We start from the raw sequence: 12,012 nt of genomic DNA, 5'->3' as shown, positions 1-12,012 counted from the left end.
AGCTTTCCCAAGACACTCGTACACTCTTGCAGGAATACATAATGGATATCAGACACCAGTCGTTTTCAAAATGTGGAACCAACTTGATTGTTTCCTGACATGATAAAGTCCTGAGTTCTGAAGTCTTTCAGTGTCTTTGTCATGATGGAGTCTCTGGCTCTCGTTCAACACTGTTGTTTCTGTTCAGTAGTGAGTCCTGTTTGGTCGTTGTTGTCGTTGCGTAATTGTCCTCAGTGCTGCCCTCTGCTGGTCTGTTAGAGTTTAGAGAACTGAATGAGGTTCCTGTTGATTTCTGCCACGTTTCTGCAGCCTGGATCAAATAGATATAAACATATGTGTTACTTAAGTAGAGACAGAATATTGCTGTTCTTATTTAGAGTCATTCTTTTTGATCTCTCTTCTTTACCTGATAAGGCCATGGACAGACGGAACTCATCATTTAAGATTTGCAGTACTTCCCTCACTCCTTCCTCTCCCTGAAACATCACAGGGGACCATAGTTACCATAACGACAGATAATCGTAATAATGCGTCTATAAAATACACATTAGGCACAGCTGCTATCGTCTTAAACACGCAATTCCGACTGGTAAAGGTCACTGTTTTTGATTTTTCCTGCCAAAGACAGACAAAGACTCATTTGTGTTTTGTAAACTCTGACTCTACATCGCACACAGTAGGGCAGCTGTTACATGAAAATCTTAATTTTTTGGATTAGATTGAGTTCTGAGAACATAACTACCCTGCAACAGTAACGTCACTGTTTAAGTTAACCATGTAAGGCTCAAAGCAAGGCCCAACTTTATTAATAACTTTCATAGATAATCCTAAATGCTCAATGACAGTGACTTCGTATGTTGACACTGTGTTTACTTGAGAGTATCACAGTGATGTTTTTACCTTGTACGCAAGGCCCCACACAGCTGGACGGCCAATGAAAACACACTTTGCTCCCAAGGCCAGCGATTTCAATACATCACTTCCCGTCCGGATTCCTCCGTCCAGATAGACCTCGATCCGGCCCTGCACTGTGTCCACGATCTCTGACAGGGCGTCAATCTGTCAGCAGGAGAGGGGAAGACAAAACAAGGACAACACACTTTAAAGCAACAGTGTGCAGGCTCCTGGTGAAAACACAACATCAGCAAACAACTGGGTTTTTAGAAAGTTTGACTTCTTGGTGCATGACATTGACCTCCAAACCGTAACGTGCTCATAGAATGTACTGTACAACCAAATATTTTTACAAGCACTACTGATACTGTTGCTAACATTACATGAATAGCTTGACATTTCGGTGAACAGGCTTGTTTAATTTCTTGCTGAGAGTTAAATTAAAAGATTGCTACCACTCTCATGTCTTTGTGCTTAATATGAAGCTGGTGCCTATTAGCTTAGCTTAGCTTAGCGTACAGACTGGAAAAACAGGGAAACAGCTACCCTTGCTCTGGCTCTCAAAATACACATAACAGCATCTTTAAAGTAATAATCTTGAAGATTTTCATGTAAATAAATGTCTGTTAAGTCTCTATCTATCACTGAATGAGGTAACACAAGGCTGATTGAGCCTATGGCCCACTGACGAAAGCCTTTGCATTTGCTGAAAAAATCCCAAGCGGCGCCCAGTTAGTGACGCGTTTTCCATCAGCCAGCAGTGGTTGGTCTGCCAGAGAGGGTAGGCGGAGCTAAGCGGCTGCTTTTATGGTCTCTGCAAGTGTTGCGAGTAAACAGTAATCTACTATGGCTGAAACAAACAAAGAAAAGATGGATGACTACAGATACAACTTCAACAAGAAGTGAAAATCCAAAGAAAAAGAAACAAACTCGACGCTCAGATGAAGCAAACAGTCTGAAAAGGAAAGCGACCGTCACCCAGGAAAATCAAGAGTTACAACCGTAACAAAGGGAGCCAGCTGTAGACGTCTGGTTAAACTCAAAGCGTCCTCCCACAATTGCCATATATTGCCATTAGGTGGCGCCCAAGAGAAATAAACTACAATCTTAGGGATTGTCAGTTTAAGTTGATGAATATCCTGCCCAAATGCATGCTGGGAGGCATGTGCCCACAGTCACTACTATAAGCACTCTGCTAATCATATGAAAGCTGATCATCTTTTTAGCTCTGTACTTATTTTACTTTTCCTTCAAAATAAGAGTGCACTGTTAACAAGGATAACTTTATCACAGACTAACTAGTCAAACCTCAAACTGCTTTAAAAAGGAGCAAATCAGCTGGATGAGAACAAACAGGATACTTTCAGCCTGATAACAGAACGTGAGCGAGAATCTGTTAAAAGAGATTTAAAGAACTGTACCCCGGAGTCTTTTCTGGTTCTCTGACCACCACCCATGTGACAACCAGACCTATTGTTTTTACACTTAGATGATGAAGATTAAATGTTTCACATGACAACTACTTTTACAAATCCTTTAACTGGGTTGTTGCTATCTGATATGTTGAATAACTCACACCCCCTTCAATAAACACGACATTGGAAACAAAATGATCTTTGGTACACCTAAAGAAGAAACATGGTAAGTAAGTACCGAAGCCGGGCCTCCGTCCAGCTGTCTCCCCCCGTGGTTTGACACAATGATGCCCTGGACACCGTGCTCCACAGCCAGCTCGGCGTCCTCCTTGGTCAGGATCCCCTTGATGATAATGGGCAGGCGGGTGATGGACTGCAGCCAGTACACGTCCTTCCAGCTGATGGAGGGGTCCAAGGTGTTGGCCGGGATCCCGTACTCCTCCGGGCCTGCTGTCTCCTGCTTATAATTTAGTGAAGAGTGAAATGACTCTTAGTGTCCACTTGATTTATTAACGTACTCTGGTCTACTACTGCAGCTTCTACTTGTGCTGGTTACGCCTAAACTACTAGGGCATGTTTGACATGGCTGGTACATGCAGTTGGGATGAGTTGTATAGCCAGATTTCATAGGTCACAGAGTTATTTCTGATACACACAGACTTCAGGACTTAAAGCACAGTTTGGGTTTAAATTTCAGCTGCCAGGGCTCTCAATCTAGGGATTTATTTGATCCAACTTGACTTGTCAGTCCTTCTTCTCTCTTGTTTTGTTGTTTGTCTACTATGATTTTCATTTTTTAAGAACAAAACAAAACAAATTCTGTTACCTGGAACACTCCATCAAAGTTCTTGACCTTCAGGTGTGGCGGCAGCTTGAACTGGTTGCGGATGTCATTTCGTCTCTTTCCTGTGTATGGTACGTCGACGGTGAGGACCAGGGCCTTGTAGCCGAGCCCCTCGACGCGGTGCACGATCTGTTCGGACAGCTTCCGGTCCCGGTACACATACAGCTGGAACCAGCGGTAACCGTTCGGCGCTGCTGCAACAATCTCCTCTACTGAGCAGGTGGAGTAGGTGCTGGTGATGTAGCATGTGTTGAGTGCCTCTGTGGCTGTTGAGAATCAGAAGTTGAGAACTTACTGCTGGGACACATATTTTCTAAGTACTAATTTGCCTTTCAGACTTTCAAAAACGTAGGAACGGTAATTGTCTAATGATCCCAATTTAATGCCAAAGAGCACCACCAGTTCTTTTGTTAATTAACTGTTATTTTAATCTATTTTAGAGAACTCCGTTAGCTCGAACTTTTGGCATAATGGGATTGTTGTTTGGGGAGATAAAATAGACATATAGAAAACCTTCCACACAACACAAGAACATTGCACAGCAATGCTCCCATCTAGTGTTGGAAATGTGTAGTGACATTTTCATTATATAGTAAAGGATCTTTTTACAGTTGAGGTAGGTAATCTGTGGCTTGATAAGTTTTATAAGTCAAAAACTAACTTTTATAGTAATTATTATATTATAGTAATTTCACCAAAAATGAAAAGTTTCAGTTCTGTAACAAAGTATTTGAGTAGTTATGTTACAATGTTACAATTTCATTTAGCAGACGCTTGTGTCCAAGGCGACGTACATCTGAGAGTTAAGACAACGATCAAGACAGGAGGGAACGAAGTCAGTAAGAGCCAACAAACAGCTTCAAGTATGATCGGACACTGGTGCTGACAGGAAGTGTGTAGGGTGTTTTCTTTTCTTTTCTTTTTTTAAATAATAATCATCACCAGCAACATCAACAAGATCAGTATAGTCATCATCATCATCATCATCATGAAAATCAGCATAAACTACATCCTCGATGTCATCATCATCAACAGCATCAATATCATTTAGGTCAGAGGTGTTCATAAAGAGCTGGGTCTTTAGCTTCTTCTTTAAGGTGAAAGGATGGGAGGACCAGGCGCCTTTCATTGGCAGAGCGTAGTGGGTGGGAGGGAGTGTAGACCTGGATGAGGGCGCTCAGGTAGGCAGGAGCCGTTTTTGTTGCTGTTTTGTAAGCGAGCAACAGGTCCGTAGTTACGGAAGTATCGTTTCCTAAACTTCCTTTCTACCAGGTATCACTTCTGCTTAATGTAGTGTCCCTACTTGCTGAGCCACTTACATCTGTACAAACAAATAAATAAATAAATAGCACTCACCTCGAGCTGTGGCCACCTCTCCTTCATGCCAGGCCAGACAGTGAAAGGCAGTAGGTGCAATCCCAACTGGAAAGCTGATTTCCGTCCCTTGCACTGTGGTCCGTGTGTCACTCACAGACACATCCCGCAGGATACGAGGCCTCAGACGGATCCTGAGTGGGGAGCGCAGAAAAAACATGTAACTATCATGTGTGTGCGTGTCTCTGTGTTTGTGTGCAACCAATTCTTGTTGAAAAAGCCCTGCAAAACATTTACATGCAGTATGGTCAAATAAAGCCATTCTCTTCAGAGAAACCCCTACTGAGATGAAACATGCTGCCTTTGCTGGACAAGTCATATTTCATTGAAGACAGAACACTGTGCAAGTGTTTTCCCCAAAGCTATAACTTGACATCATCTTTGCAAGACAGAGCCCAACAATGATTCTTGCCGGGAGTAAATTTTTAACCTGACCCCAAACAAAAAACAGGCTTTTTGTAGAAAAAACACACATTAATCACAAACCATGACAACGAAAAAAATGCAGCCAATATGGAGACATTAGGGAAGCTAATAGGAATGCATTAAGAGTCACATGAAGTTAAGTAATAAATCATGGCCTTGTATCTTTGTCCCATTGGAAATGCAACTCCCAAAACAGTTCCTCGTGCACTACAGGGGGTTGGAGGACCAGCACTGAGTAAAATGTAACTGCCTGTAAGTGATTATAAGACATCACAACCACTCATGCTGGACTGTATATAAAGCAGTCTGTTGAAAGGCTATTTATTACAGCTTTTGTGGACTTTGGACAACTGTAACTGATTTCTGAGTCCTCAAGTGAGCTTACATTTTTGAATTAAACTATATAAAGATGAATTTTCAGAAATGTCTCCCTGGGTTTGTCTTGTTTGGTAGAGTTCTAAATTAAGTAAATATTTACCACAATTGAGAGTAAACTTTTTGCTCACTGTACCGTTTGTAAGCCAGCAGATTGTCATCCCTGGTGCAACATTCATCTGCTCCAGCTGCATAATAATCCCAGGTGGCCTTTGAGAGATGCTCCTTTGCATACTCCTCAAAGTCTGTCAGGCAAACCATAGCCATCTCTGCACAGCGACCCCCCTCTCTGTGTGGGAACAGAGTTCAGCGGATATAAATGTAAACAACAGGTACAAAAAAACAGCAGAAACAGAAAATCAGCAATAACTTTACAAATTCTCACATCATTTAAGGTATACCGTTTCAAAATCTCTACTTATTGCTAAAAGCTGCTGACTTCACATAGCTAGTTATTCATCACAACCAGTCAGTCCACAAATTTTACCAGTCATGTGTCATCTTGAAACTGGATTTGTAGCTTTGCATGCGAGTCAAAAAGCTGCAGGCACCAACAGCAAAAAGACATTTCATGTTCGAAATGAAAAAAACTACTTTATATGCAAGAGCTCACAGCTTCAAGACTTACCACAAATGATTGATCTTTCATAAACAAAATCCCTCACTCGCACATGACACAGCCTCCATGAAGGACCGGAGTTGCAACATTGCTGCTCAAACTGAAGCTGCCCCTCGTATCAGCAAATGTACACAACTGCGCAGTAAACAACTCAACAGAAAGCTGCAAATAATATGACTGGTTTTTACTTTTTTTTAAGTTTTAAAACAGAGATTAGTCCTTCAGTCCTTGAGTCCACAGAGTTGCTTTTGTGGCGGTCAGAATCAAACTTTAACAGAGCCACGATGAAAGCCACTGACAGTGTATGTGACCTGAGGGTGACCTCTGCTCTTATTGTGTTTACACAAGCTGGAAATGTGCTGATGGTGACTCCAACTATAGTGAGGACATGTAGCGACCGCCTGTGTGCCCAGCTGTCCAGATACAGTTGTACATACACATTTTAGACCTACAAAATGCTAACACGCACAAAGCTACTTGTAGTCTATCTTGTACTACACTTCAAACTGCTCATAAGTTTTATAAGCTGCTAGAAAACAACAAATTCAATCTGAATGTCCTCATTGAGGGTCAAAAGGGAAGTTAATTATTACCCACACAATGTCTAATCCAGACAGTCATACACAACAGCAGAGAACAGACAATGTCAAATCAGGGCAACCTAGACCTGGAAGAAGTGCTGAGATTATTATCAAAATAAAAGATGCAATACAACATTGTAAATAATTGTTCATACCAATAAAATAACAATAAGTAAAGTAGTGGCTACATCTCTCAAATAAATCATGAGTACATTTTGGTATCTAGCGTACAGTTAAGATTTCCTGTTTCAAATTTACAGTGGACGTATTTAACTAAAATGTATTTAATGTCACTATTTTCAGGCCTAGACAAATGAAGATAAAAGGGAATACATATGGGCCAAGCAATTAGCCCATTAAGTAGCCTTGTACAATATATATAGGATATAGATCCCCTGATAGCTATAATCTAACTATAACTATTTATATGAAGGAATTGGTCTTAACAATTACTGTTATTTGCCATTTTCAGTCTGTGACACCTGAATGCTTTGTGTCTGTTTATCGTGTTTTTGGGAAATATTTAATTCCTTACTGTACAGTAATGCTGAAATGCAGATGTGAACATATGCTAAAACAATAGAGTTATACAGCGGTGATCATTTTATTGATTACAAAAATTGCATGGGTGTAACCTCTGTAAACCTGTTTAAACAGGTGCGGCCTTCCTCACCTCAGCTTAAATGTACCTAATCTTCACAGGTGTTGAGAGCTAAGTGGAAACCCAGACAACAATGGAGGGGTGGAGCCTTTTCGTCCACTGAAAATAAAACTTGACCTGAAACATCTGTCCATCGGCTGCTGATGAAACACCTCCTGTGGTTGGCGGCTGAGGTCAGCTCATCTTGAAAAACTTTGTCCTGGTTAGCCAAAAGCTAGTTAGCTAGCTAGCTAGTTGGCTCACTCACGACGTTAACCCTCCACAGAAATCTTTTGCTTCATCGAAATGAATTTCTGTTAAAGCGAGGCCTAATAACGCACCTGAAATTACCTCTTACCTACACAGGTGACGCTAACTACTACGGTAACTAAACGGGTATTTTCGTAATGAACCGAAGAGGAAGAACTTTTGCGCATTACTTCTGCGCAAGGTTTGTCTATTTACAACGTCATCAACGTCTAAACAAACTTCGGTGTCCGGTAACCGTTGGTGGTTAGACATAACACATCTAATTAGCCATAAAAGTTACTTTTAAGTGTACTGATATGTTTTTGTCTCACTTTATGCTATCCATTTTGCTGTAAAAGTTCTCAGACATGACGCTAAAATAACAAATCAAGTCGTATATGGTGCTAGCTTGCTAACTATTCACAAGACAAGGTCCATTTTTAACATCCGTTGCCAAGCAACTGTGGTAAATTTCTCGACCTGTTTCTTGTACTTCAGCATTACATGTCGAAAACAAATTGTCTACAATAAAATTTAAATGCAGCATTCGGCCAAAATATTATACAATACAACACAGTATGTACTTTGTATTATTTACTGTAATTTTCTCGATACTCTGTTTTAAGGGAAGCAGAAAATGAATGGCCTTTGTTGTCTTGTACCAACGGGACCTCAGGCGGACATCAATGCACCAATGACTTTGCAAACTACTGCCAGCCTGAAGAGGGGAAAATAAATCAGGGTAAGTTGAATATCAAATACCTTATCTGTTTTTAATGATATGTTCCTTGAGCTTTCCAAGAATCAGCTTATTAAGAACGTCAGTATCTATTTTCTGAAGGTTAGCATGCTATGTTTAAGTTCTCTTAATTGGATCACTTTTTCAGTTTAAACATACTGAAACACTGGTTAGAATTAGAAAAACTAAAGTTTAAATATCATACACATCACGAAGACTACATTAAAAGTTAAACTAAATCAAAACACTATCCAAAACAGACTGAGCTCATTTATTAAACTGAAATTAAAAACCCAAACAACTGTCTTCCTCTGAGAAGAACATTTGTTCTTATAAGGGAATAAAGGATCTCATTGTAACGTGGAATTTCCCAGGAAATTGCTTAGATTAGCTCAGATTAGACAAATGACAAAACTTTAATCAACTGCAATAGTGATAATAAGTTGATCACTGAAGTATTCGTTTCTGCAAATATTTTCTGGTTCCAGTTTATTACATTTCAAGATTTGCTGATTGTCTATTCTTGCTTTCATCATTGTAAATAAAAAGCTTTTGATTTGCATTTTGAAAATGAAGAGTATAGCTCTCCTACCTACTAGTTAGTTTAACATCTGCCCTAAAAGAATAAAACAGCTGGAGGGTTATTTTTAAACTGTAGCCCATAGAGGATTTCCTGGGGAAGCACCTTAGTCTTGTTGAATGCACATGAAATGAGTGACAAGAAAACAAAAAGCATTTCACCAGACCTCTAGAACAGTTATGTCACGACAACAACAGAAAAGAGAGCACAGCGTCTCTTTCTACCAATGACAGTCCTTTGTGCTGTGTCTGTGTAAGCTGAGATCAGAGATGTTTGCTTTGGCTGTTTTGCTGCTACAATGTGCTTGTACAAATTGCAAAGGCAGTTAGCAGTTGGTTGAACATTAAGATATCAAATGGTAATGGCAAACATTTCCTGTGTGTAACATTTAAATATCTATATGTCTTGTTAAGTGTTATGCTGTAATTTCAGTGTTTAAATTTACCAAGTCCAATCTCCAAAAAACACAAAAATATTCCTCTAGGTTATAGAAATTATGAATTGTGCTCATTACTACTAAATATTACAAAAATGCAGTCATTCTAACCATCACTTGACAACACTGTCAAGGCATGTTTTCACCTCTCAAAAAATGCTTGATAAATAGTTTTATATATTAGGAATCAGCAACATTTAAAATAAAAAAAAATACAATTTGTAGAAATAAGGTATGTAAAAATGAAAAGACAATTTAAGAAATATTTCAACAATATCTTTTTGTAAATTAATGATTCAACATTTTTAGCATCAATAGTTTACAAGGGCTTTTAAATCCCTTTTTTATTTGAGCAAATAAACTGTCAATTGTGTGAACAAGCAGCAAGGAGATATTTACTCACCGATAACATATACTCATTCTCTATCAGCTGAACTTCTTGTCTCCTGACAGAGTCATAACCTGTGAATAGTCCACAACCAAAACACAGAGCACAGGTGTTACAAGCACTACTTTAAAATATACTACTGTTACATTCACTCACTGATACTACCACTGCTGCCATAAATTAATGATCCCTGTACTTAGATTACGCATGGACTTTTATAAAGATTGAAACACCCTTCTTTTAGATCTACAGTACACACAGTTATCATTATCCTGTAAAACCTTAGTATAAACTTTGAACACTTGAGGGCAGTACAATACTGAATGAAAGTCTTAAAGCGCCATTCAACATCTGCAAAGCAAGTAAACATAGCAGACTTCCACTTGATACATACTATGTGTCTATACTGCGCTTTACACACTCAGTGTCTCTCCTGAATAACTATAACTGACCTCTGATTTCACACGTGTTACTGTTAAGAATGTAATGTTATATTTAGGTAGAATTAAAGGCTCACGTGAACTGTATTTATATTGTTTTAGCTTTTACTGCTAAAAGTAAGTGACTGAAAATAGCCTAAAAGTAACTAAAAATATCTAGAATAGTTTGTTCTTGGAAATGATATAAATGCTACATTTATATAAATTTAATATACAACATTTTTCTCCCTACCTAAATATTGTTTTTATTATTTACTATAGGTTTTTCACAGCGTGGTTGAATGTGTGTGTGTGTGTGATGAATGTGTGCCTCTGTCCTGTGTAGGCGGTGAAAGGTGTCGACTGAATGGGCTGCTGGGAGCACATTGTGCAGGTGATTTTCTAGAACACCTGGTGTTTGGTTTTTAGAGTGCACTGCTAAACAGTGTAAGGTTTTAACCAGCTTCTGTTAGAGATTATTTGTTTTTGTCAAACTGGCCTGCTTGTTATGCTGCCAGTCAACAGCAGAAAAACACATCCTGACATCCTTGTTGCTAAATTTAAATATTAGGTTAAAAAACAATGTGTGTTTACGTTTTGGTAAAAGGTACAAAAGTAGAAAAAGTAGAATCCAAGTTCAAACAGTGTAAAAACACAGTTAGTGAGGTGGATAAAAACAGTATCTTACCTTAATCTGAGCTATCTCGTTGGCCTTCAGTACGTGTGGGTTCCCCTCTCATATGACAGGGTCGTGTCAGAGGGCAATCCAGCCCCCCTCCCAAACCTGACCTCCCCCCCTCCCCTCCCATCACACCCCTCTCCTCCCCCCTAACAGTGTGAAGCTCCGCCCCCACAGCGGCTCAACACCAGCTAAGCCCTCTCGTCAGCACTCTGGGCCCCAGCCTCTCTCCCTCTCTCTCTGTGTGCCAAAAAACACCAAAAGCTCACTCAGGTCAACTGTTTGTAGGAGCAGCAAACGCCTCCCTGTTCTCCTTCTGTCCTTTCTTCCTTCCTTCATTCCTTCTCTTATACAGTTCCTTTTTTTCGCCTCGGCTCTTTCCTCTTTAAATTCTCTCCTCCTCCCTTTCCCCATCTTTACTCCTTCCCTTTTCCCCTTTCAAGTTTCCTTCTCTTTCTGCAAACCTCCTTGTCTTTTAAGTTTCTATGAATGTACACTACTCATAAAAAATAATGAAGCAGTACAATTTAAATGTTTTTTATGACCCAAATTATACGGCCAAATGAAAATAACACATTTGCATTTGTTTAATGTGAGACAGGAGACTTTATAATTTCTTACAGAAAACACCATCTAACTTCACATAGTACAACTTTTATGGTAGGTTTGATTTTATGTGTTATATTTATGCATGTGTTGTCCTTATTTAGAGAAATAATTGCACAAAAGCTGAATGAATAACCCCCGCATAGTCAATAGTTCATCTTCATTGCACAAGCAAACCAACAGCTCGCTCTTATTTTGAAATCTGCTTTTCTTCTGAGCTTTTCAAGTGTGAATGTGTGACATTTACTTTAAAGATGTTTAAGTGTCACTCACACATCACAGTTTTAAGATCCTGAAAGTATAATAAACCTGATCCGACTGTGATCAGATTAAAGAGACAAAGGCTAGAAAAAGAAAACAAGGGCCTCTTTCTGGAAATGTCAAACTTGTCAAGTGTGAGTGTGGACTTTGACAGGTGTTTTGAGGGTCTTTACATATAAAACACAGATGTCCCATGCTTTGATATCATGAGCTTGTTATGGTAGGGTTAAGTGATGGATCGATGGCAGGATGTGAGAGAAAATGCCCTGAATGCCGCAGTGTCTCAGCTCGCCGTGTACGAAACTAAACGCCTCGAGAAGTTGTTCAAGCATTTTAAAACAGCAGTGATGTTAAATTAGATTCTCTCGCTCTTATTCCATTACGGCCTTTGAATTGAATTTTCTCTTTGTAAATGTAATATCTTCAGTAACAAAACCTGGGTTCTTCAGAGATGTCCGTCTTTCTGTTTGCGTCTCTGAATGTATAT

At 39.4% G+C, this 12,012-nt stretch overlaps 1 protein-coding gene across 3 annotated transcripts; it reads right to left on the bottom strand.

Moving 5' to 3' along the window:
* Positions 1-125: 125 nt before the first annotated feature.
* On the bottom strand, positions 126-9,592 carry hao2 (hydroxyacid oxidase 2 (long chain)). Of its 3 annotated transcripts, XM_069663600.1 has the most exons (8): positions 9,576-9,592; positions 5,465-5,617; positions 4,510-4,661; positions 3,136-3,419; positions 2,548-2,769; positions 901-1,059; positions 407-476; positions 126-310 (listed from the first exon to the last, which is right to left on the bottom strand). In XM_069663600.1, the coding sequence occupies exons 1-8, from the start codon at positions 9,590-9,592 to the stop codon at positions 255-257; spliced, it is 1,113 nt and encodes a 370-aa protein (XP_069519701.1). In that variant the 3' UTR covers positions 126-254. The 3 variants fall into 3 exon arrangements, with proteins under 3 accessions (XP_069519701.1, XP_069519702.1, XP_069519703.1); XM_069663601.1 differs by lacking the exon at positions 9,576-9,592 and having other exon boundaries at positions 2,548-2,766; positions 3,163-3,419; positions 5,465-5,612; XM_069663602.1 differs by lacking the exons at positions 2,548-2,769; positions 9,576-9,592 and having other exon boundaries at positions 5,465-5,612.
* Positions 9,593-12,012: the final 2,420 nt, after the last annotated feature.

The sequence above is a fragment of the Semicossyphus pulcher genome, unplaced genomic scaffold, assembly GCF_022749685.1.
Source record: "Semicossyphus pulcher isolate SPU_LCO1_2020_fin unplaced genomic scaffold, fSemPul1.0.p SCAF_15, whole genome shotgun sequence".
In the NCBI taxonomy this organism is placed as follows: Eukaryota; Metazoa; Chordata; class Actinopteri; order Labriformes; family Labridae; genus Semicossyphus; species Semicossyphus pulcher.
Note: the sequence above shows the minus strand (reverse complement) of the source record. Positions and strands in the feature narration are given on the sequence as shown.

Bases quoted from the DNA above. Each gene is read 5' to 3' on its own strand.
- hao2 (XM_069663600.1), bottom strand. The intron at 2,770-3,135 runs GTAACAGAATTT...CTAAATTATAAG, and splicing joins ACTTTGATGGAGTGTTCCAG to CAGGAGACAGCAGGCCCGGA. The intron at 1,060-2,547 runs GTACTTACTTAC...TCCTGCTGACAG, and splicing joins TGGACGGAGGCCCGGCTTCG to ATTGACGCCCTGTCAGAGAT.